The following is an 8,734-nucleotide window of genomic DNA, read 5'->3' on the forward strand; positions in this document are numbered from 1 at the left end:
CAATGCTTTTCAAGGTAAAAAAAACGTTTCAGAAGTACATGAAGTAGACTAAGTTATTTTAAAGCGGCAGTTATTATTTTTTAATGTTTCTGGTTTATTTAAAAATGTTTTCAGACCAGCGACTGTGTGTTCATTTTTCCCCCTATTTTTTCAGCACCTAAAAACATAATAAAAACACAAATTTTAGTCTTCTTTTAATAAAAAATAAATAATTGGGTTCAATTTTGTGGGACTACATTGTCATTAACAGCACACCTTTAATGTAAACTCCTACTCCTGCCATCCCCATCAACAGTGGGCGCTGTTTATAAATTATTTGGATTAAAAGTACACACTAGGTGGCGCTATTCTACTTGAGTGGTAAAACAAAAGTTGCCCGCCGCCCGGTGTCGGCGCTTGACGATGGTGCTTTCAGTAGTTAGTTTTTTAAAAAGTTACATTTTATAAATGATATTTTAGAAGATCAACCATTCCATTGCGAAATGGAAATCATTATAAAAGAATAGTCTCACAGTTCCTGACAAGTTCAGGGTTTTTGGTGGTTTAGAATAATTTCAGAGGACTCTGGAGGGGCTCTAACCAAAGACCCAGGGAATAGGCTAGGGTTAAATGACGAAAACAAACAAACAAACAAACTAAAAGAATGTTATTTTACAGAACAGTGTTTATTCAATGCTTTGGAGTAAATACATAGTTGAAGTTTTAGGGAAAAGTAAGATTAAAAAAAAAACAGAAAAAAAAGAAGAAAAAAACAATGGTTACAATTAAAATTTGTAATTAATGGTGACCAACAGTTAGAACCTGGAAAGAGAATTTGTTAATACCCAAATATTTACGTTTAAAATTAGCAATTGAATTTGATAAACTACAGATGCAGAACATCATTTTCAAGTTAGATCACGCTCCTTCTAAGCTGGTAGTAAATGAGAACTGTTACAAAAAAAAGCACCCCCTCAAAAAAAAGGGAAAAAAAACTAAAACAAAGCAAAACCTCAAACAAAACTAACAATACATTTACTGAAAAAGATACGCTGGCTGGCAGCAGGCATACCGGACCCCCATTTCAAAGAGCTTGCAAAAAAGCACTAAAGTTATGATTACCAGAAAAGGTTACCAGCCAAACTACCATGTTACGTGTGTACGAATTGTGATTGGTATCCTGCTCATCTCTGCTCAGCAGAAATTTTCAGCAATATTTTCTGCTTCAGCAGCTCTATGAAATTGGGCCCAGTCATTACGTTTTCTATTACTTTTTTTACATTACTTTTCCTGAGCTTGGATAACAAATCCAAACAACGATTCTTGAAGTCTGCTGCCACCACGTGTCCCTTAAAAGTATCGCATTGAGTTCTGGACACAATTTCATAGACCATGTAAGCACAAAAACTTGCTTAGCAAAGAAAAGTCTTGCTCAGCAGAAACATGTTACCAGCCGACATTCCATAAAGTTGACATTATTGCAACTGGTACCCAACTAATGTTTTCGCTTAACAAAGAAGCTAAAGCAGTATTTTGTGCTGTACATCTTTATGAAATTGGGCCATGGTCTGGAACATTGCTTTGCAGATCATTGTGCCGAGAAACAAACTGAATACAAAAAAGTATTTCTCTAAAATTAAATGGAGTTTGTATGATTAAAACAGGAAATTACTAAAAACTAAAAATTATATAGGACACTTTGGGTGTATATTACGAGTAAGAATCACTGCTGATGTATAAGTCTGAAATTGGGATCCCAGGGTGGATTTCACAAAGAGTTAGGACTAGTCTTATCTCGAGTTCTGAGTCCTAAATTAGGACTAGCTGTACATTTTGATATCTCTTAGGACTAGTCCTAAGTTAGGACTAGTCCTAACTCTGTGAAATCGACCCCCCTTAGAAGGAAATCAAAATGATGACAGTTAAACCTTTTGATAACCCCTGGGTTCTAGGACCATAGTCCTTAGTACTAGAGCTCTAAATCAAAAAACTTTTTTTTATCTGGAGAAAATATCAAAATTTGTCGGTACAAGGTTAAAAAAGTTACTAATCCCTTACTAATCATTTAGATTGGTGGTGGTAGTTGTTTAACAAGCTGTTGACATTCCTCAAAGACATCTGCGTAATCTTCATGTGATTTGACCAAGACGCAACAAGTTGATCTTTTAGCTCCCATAGCTGCTCCAAGATCCTATCAATAAGAAAGAGCTTATGGGTTAATATGAGAGATGAAATAGACCTTTTTAAGATTGCATTGGGGATAAAGATAATACTTTTGTTTTAACCCGTGGGCCGATGTGTATTAATTAAAGGCAGTGGACACTATTGGCAATTACTCAAAATAATTATTAGCATAAAACCTTACTTGGTAACAAGTAATGGGGAGAGGTTAATAATATAAAACTTTGTGAGAAACGGCTCCCTCTGAAGTAACGTAGTTTTCGAGAAAGAAGTAATTTTCCATGAATTTGATTTCGAGACCTCAAGTTTAGAATTTGAGGTCTCAAAATCACGCATCTGAAAGCACACAACTTCGTGTGACAAGGGTGTTTTCTTCTTTCATAGTTATCTCGCAACTCCGATGAAAAAATCAAGCTCAAATTTTCACAGGTTTGTTGTTTTATGCATACGTTGAGATACACCAAGCGAGAAGACTGGTCTTTGACAATTACCAATAGTGTCCACTGTCTTTAAGCACTGTACAGGCCTCAAAATAACTCATGGCACCCACATCAGCAACTACCGTGGTGTCATTGCTGTGGTGCCCTTTGCAAAATTCTATTGCATATTTACAATTCCCTCATAGAGGTGTCCCTTACCTGGGTATACAGTGCTAAATACCCAGCGGTGTAAGGGTAACACAACATTTTGTATGGAATAACGGGAAAAAAATGCAAAAAAAAGAAGAAGGACAGATCACTTTTTAGCTAAATTAATGTATACTTTGATCCCAGGTATGTTTTATGTTTCGAGCAATTTGAAGTTTTATCTCATCCTTCATTCCTCAGAAGAAAAAAAATCCCAATACATACACAAAAACTAGAAAATTGTTTAGAAATGAAACCCTGAACTAACAGAGCGTTATAAGGATACGTTGCTTGTGCGTTGATTGTGTTGCTATGGGTTGACCAATCAGAATAAAACGTTCATGTTTGCTTGACGATTTGCTTGAAAATTGTCCCTTTTTAAACAGGACTGTAGACAGCACTGAATGGTCCCACCAAAGCAGTGCATCACATTGATGCGACTGGAACAGAGGAAAGAGTGAATGAAAATCGTCTATAAATAATAAATTGTTGGTTACCTTCTTCGCTGGGACGTACGCGTAAGGAATATTCCTGTCTTCACAGACTACAGGCAGGTGGCACATGACTTCAATTGGGGTGACATCTCCAGCAAACACTACAAACCTTGAAGGGAAAAATAAGGAAACAAGTTCAAAGTATTGTGCGACTCTCACCTTGATTAAATTAACAAGTGTGCAAGATGGAAAGTGAAAAACAGCAGTAATTGTAACCCTTGGTCGTTCCGACAGCCATAGACCACCAGAAGACACAATGAAGAAAACACAATGTATTCATTTTGAGTTAAAGAAATTAATTTTAATTTTAATGTATTCAGTTGCATTTCCTCCACACTAAAATGCTCCAAAAATTGAGAGGGGGGGGGGGGGGGGGTGATACAAGGAAGTGTCATGAATATTCATGCACAACTGCACTTACCCTGTTTCTCCTTTTCTGAGAAACTTCTGCACCTCCTTTACTCCCCTTCGCAGCATTTTCACTTTTGAAGCTGGAAACAAAAAACACACAAAAGAATGCACAACTGTTCGATTAAAACAAAAAAAATAACTGATATTATATAACACCCAAGCAGATCCTTGCCATTTGATTGGAGGATTGTCCGTCACGTGATAGCAAATAAAAGTACCATTGCACGCTGAGTCACTCGCCGTGCTTTTTCGTTCCATCCGAAAAGTACCATTGCACGCTGCCAGCGTGCAATGGTACTTTTCGGATGGAACGAAAAAGCTGAGTAAAAACATCACTGCGTGCGCGTGTCTTTGGTAACGCAGCAGGTGTTACTGCAAGAAAGCATAGTAAAATTACTAGCATTCGGCTTCTACAGTTGAAATTGTTTGTTTTGGAAGTTGTTTCTTTCAATCAAAATGACAAAGTTCTACTTGGATGTTATATAAAACAAATAATGAATGTTTTTCATTCGTGCAATGGTGCGAATATGTTCATTCGTTGAAAGCTGGAATGTTCCATTCAACTCGGCTCCGCCTCGTTGAATAGAACATTCCATCTTTCAACTCATGAACATATTCGCACCATTGCACTCATAAACATTCATTATGTGTATACTATTTTATCCATCATGGCCAAAAACTACCATGGGGATATTGGTCGCATAATTAAATGTTAATTAAATGGTTTATAACAACAAGTTGAAAATTTCCCCAGGCAGCGTTTTAGCTAGCGAGCTGTGCACCCGTGTTTTGCACGGCCAGTTTTGTGAAATCACGGCCTATTTTTTCGAGCACGGCCTGGCGGTGTAAATCTAGCCGTGCACTATTTAATTATACGTTTGTGTAATCTAGATATCAGGCATGAGAATCTTCCGGTTTAAACCGGAATTCCGTTTTTTTTTCCTTTCAAAATTGTGGTCTCTGAGTGCGATGTGAATTTGCTATCAAATTCGGGGGGTAGGTTTTTGGGGGTGTACATTTGGATTTCTCTAATCCCTCTTCTCTAGTCAGACAATGTAAGTTTACCTTTGTAATTGTTATTATCGCGGATCCCCACACGTCGTTCATGAAATACCGGCACCTAAACAATAAATTGCCGTCCAGCAGCTGGCCCAATTTACGGCTTGTTGTCTTCCTGGCATCGCGCATGCATGCAGCAGCAGCGACAGATGTATAAACTTGCCTCATTCCTTGCTTCGTTTATAGTGGTACGGTTCAATAATGTTTGCGTGTAATGCGCTTGCTGGTGCAGCAAAGATAACACGTGTGGAGACTTTTGAAAGTCTACTGAAAAAACAATGCACGTGTTTGCACCATGTGTACTGTGTACTGTGTACGTGCAGGTTTGCACACGAACCAATGAGCGGCGCGGCACGAATCTGAGATCGCCGGCAGGCCATGGTAAACTGGTACCTGTTATTGCCTCACAACCAGCGAAAGATATATTGGGAACCAGCGAACACACTGTACGTCCGGACGACGTGCTTTCTTCATTGGTTCTATTTCTATGTTGGGGTCTAATCTCAACCTCGTTCCAGTTATACCCTATGCTGAAACACAACCTCTTTCACAAAAACACATCGCTCTCGCCAAATATATAGGCCTATATATATTTTAAAATGTGCCTCGCCGACGGATCGTTAAAATCACAAACATTTAATTGCAAAAGAATTTCTTTTACACAACCGAATTTCAAATCAAGAACCTATAAAAATGGTTTTTGGTGAGAAAAAAAAAGCATTTTCAAGGGCAGAAATAAGGGATAAGATCGTCAAAAAAACAAAAAAATATTATTACTATTATTTTTTCCCCCTTTCTTTTTCAGGAATTGTAACAAAATCACAGGCGAACCCAAAATTGTTTGAGCTTTACATTCCTTATTTTCCCTTAAACCTATTATAAAAAATGAAAAAAAGGAAAAATCACACAAAAGTAGCTCACTTCTACCTGGAAAAATAGGTGTCAGAAATGCATCAGAGACCACCACAGAGCTTCTAAAGTACCCAGAGCTCCCAGGGCCCTTAAGCGGGCCCTGGACCCCGGCCGTAAGGGACTTCGCGCTGCGCACTCGTGTTGTGTGCTTCGCACACAAATTTTGGACTCTAAAAATATTGCACTCCCTGTTTTTCATTTTGCACTCCCACTTTTCAAATCCTAGCTAAAACACTGTCCCCAAGTGCGATTTTTTTTCTTTCTGCTTGTTTCCGGTAAACAAAAAAAGAGACTTCCTCCCAATGTTAAAATCTGAATGATAAAGTCATTTCACAAAATGACAGTGCAAAATTGCGGCCTGGCGCTTCGCAGAGTCTTTCACGATGAAGGCTTTGGCTATAGCTTTTGGGAGAGGCTCTCATCTGCAAGAGTTGTAAAAGAGTTAGTAAAAAAACAATATAGGCTAGAGGGCTTACCTTAATTTAAGAAACATCCTATATACAGCTTGAAATTTAAGACAACTGAACAGAGGTTGCAAATATTACTTCATTCATTAAAACAATATATAACCATCCTATTTCATCGCTACTTTATATCACAATAAAGTAAAGTAAAACACAAATAATAAAAGTAAGTACAGTGGTGTAAACTTTAAGAAGACAATATAACAAACTTATTTCACAAGCAAATATTAAAAAACTGGGTAATCTTTCCAGATCCCATCTTTCGTTTCGTTTCATCTTCTTAAAGCCATTGGACCCTTTCGGTAAACAGTATTGTCCAAGGCCCACACTTCGTGTATGATTTTTGAAAGTGGTAAAAATGGGGCAAATCTGGTGACTAGCTTGGTGAAATTGTATGTGTCGGACCAGATCAACCATTTCCGCTCGAAACAAACTCGTAACACTCCGGCCTAGCGGCCGTCGGGAGGAGGGTTACATTATCGCAACTAAGTTTTAGCATGAAATAACGTATTAACCAGTTTTAATATGTTTTGATATATAATATCATAACTGGTTAACGGGTTTTTAAATGCTAAAACAATTTTTGTCTCCGTGAGTCGAAAATTATTTTGGGACTTGTTTCTTGTTTTACTCATTTCTCAAAAACTACAGCAGCTCAGTGAGTAAGTAATATTTGAAGTGAAGCTTTGTACTATTTTAACTGTCGCTATCTTCAAACCGTGTAAGTTTAATAATGTAAAAATGTAAATCTGTGGACATTTTGACAAAGTACACAAATCCTTTACAAAAAACTAAAAAGATTAACATATATATGGGTGTCAGGACACTTCGTACCTTTGCCACTTCGTACCCTGGACACTTCGTACCTTTTGAAGGTACGAAGTGTCTTTGGACACTTCGTACCTTGGACACTTCGTACCTTCCCTTGAGACACTTCGTACCTTCCCGTGAGACACTTCGTACCTTCTCACGAGACACTTCGTACCTTCAGACGAGACACTTCGTACCTTCAGGATTTCTGCATAGTTTCTGAATTTCTGCATCAACTGAAGGGTCACATTGCTAGTGTCGCCAATAGACTTATTGCACCGATTGAGGGCGCTGTGCATTAATTACTTAATAATAATATTACGTTTTTCCACATGTAGCTGTGAATTAAAGAATTAAACTCAAATGGTGTTTTATTTGTTTACATGTTGACCGATAGTGATGAGTAGGCTATGAAGTAAAAATGAATCAAACCCAAATGTTTTTTTATTTAATTATTTATCCACTGATTATGTTGCGCTTTGTGATGAGTATGAAATAAAAACGAATCCAAATAATGTTTTATTTATTTACATGTTGAATGATAGTGATGAGTAGGCTATGAACACTTACAAGAAACACCCAAACACTTCACAACTCCAAGGATATTCCACAAATAGTTTTAACAGTAATCATTATTTTTAATGAACTTCACTTTACAGTCCATATCAAATAAATAAATCATAATAAAAATCATAGTAATAAAAATCATAGTAAAACACGTTTTAAAAATAAATACTTTTAACTTAAAAACTGGTATTCCATCTTTTCCTATATATCCGGAAACATCGGATGACGTAATGTACACCGGGCCTCAAAAACTTCCAGCGGAGCGGCGCCCTCTATGGCTGACTGGAATGAATGGCTGATCCGCACGAATGTTACAATATTAAATTATGATATTTTAAACTTCACACTGACAAGGACTTTCACATTTTAGACATTAATAACAATTCATGAGGTATTCAGTTATATACTTTTATAATTTTACTGAAGGTACGAAGTGACTCGGCTGACGGTACGAAGTGACTTATCTGATGGTCACTTCGTACCCCGCCCAAGGTACGAAGTGACCAATTTGGGTACGGTACGAAGTGTCCCGAAGGTACGAAGTGTCCAGGGTACGAAGTGGCAAAGGTACGAAGTGTCCGACATCCTATGATATGACTTATGACTCAGTATGAATGATAAACAATATTTTAAATAATTATATGAAAATTTAACAACTTCAATTCAACAATTCACCTCATCTTCTAAAGTAACATTGTCACTAGTAAAAAAAACCCAGTATTTATAATAGCGAGTAAAGATTAGAACTTAGATTCTAAGTTAGATTGAGAACGGGCGACTTTGTCGGGGGGGGGGGGGGGGTCGACTCTGTCAGTGGGCGACTTTATGCATGTATTGAGGGGCGACTTTGTAGTGGGAGGTGAATGTGGGGCGAGTTGACATGTTTCCATTATAAATACCTTTCTTGATGGTTTTGTAGAGTTTTTTTGTCAGTTTCTTTGGAGCTAGAGGATTCGCTATAGGCGCAATTCTTTCCACCAACTCTTCGTATGTCAGCTCCTGTGGTTCATCTTCTTCAACTGATTCCACTCTTTCTTTACGTTCCTTGTCTTTCTTTGGAGTTTTTCCCATTTTAGTTGAGTGCTAAATCCCGAAAGTTGACGAAACAATCAGTTACGCTTCCCATTTAGTTGTAAACACGTGCAGCAGTATGCAAAGCCACGCAACTGAAGCGCAAACCCGATAGACTGGTTTTAGTTTTTGTTGTATAAGCAAGTCAAGTATCAGCAGG

At 37.6% G+C, this 8,734-nt stretch overlaps 1 protein-coding gene across 1 annotated transcript; it reads right to left on the reverse strand.

Moving 5' to 3' along the window:
• Nucleotides 1-656: 656 nt before the first annotated feature.
• LOC117294543 (H/ACA ribonucleoprotein complex subunit 2-like protein) lies at nucleotides 657-8,680 on the reverse strand. Its single transcript, XM_033776999.1, has 4 exons — nucleotides 8,403-8,680; nucleotides 3,702-3,771; nucleotides 3,284-3,389; nucleotides 657-2,170 (listed from the first exon to the last, which is right to left on the reverse strand). Exons 1-4 carry the CDS (start codon nucleotides 8,572-8,574, stop codon nucleotides 2,045-2,047), a joined length of 474 nt encoding a protein of 157 aa, XP_033632890.1. The 5' UTR covers nucleotides 8,575-8,680; the 3' UTR covers nucleotides 657-2,044.
• Nucleotides 8,681-8,734: the final 54 nt, after the last annotated feature.

This window comes from Asterias rubens, chromosome 9 (genome assembly GCF_902459465.1).
Source record: "Asterias rubens chromosome 9, eAstRub1.3, whole genome shotgun sequence".
Classification (NCBI taxonomy): domain Eukaryota; kingdom Metazoa; phylum Echinodermata; class Asteroidea; order Forcipulatida; family Asteriidae; genus Asterias; species Asterias rubens.

What these genes read in the sequence shown, in the direction of transcription:
- LOC117294543 (XM_033776999.1), bottom strand. Translation starts at nt 8,574, where the DNA reads ATGGGAAAAACTCCAAAGAAAGACAAGGAACGTAAAGAAAGAGTGGAA. An exon ending in CTCAGAAAAGGAGAAACAGG is followed by an intron (nt 3,390 to 3,701) that starts GTAAGTGCAGTT and finishes TTTCCCTTCAAG; the next exon opens with GTTTGTAGTGTTTGCTGGAG. An exon ending in CGTACGTCCCAGCGAAGAAG is followed by an intron (nt 2,171 to 3,283) that starts GTAACCAACAAT and finishes TCTTATTGATAG; the next exon opens with GATCTTGGAGCAGCTATGGG.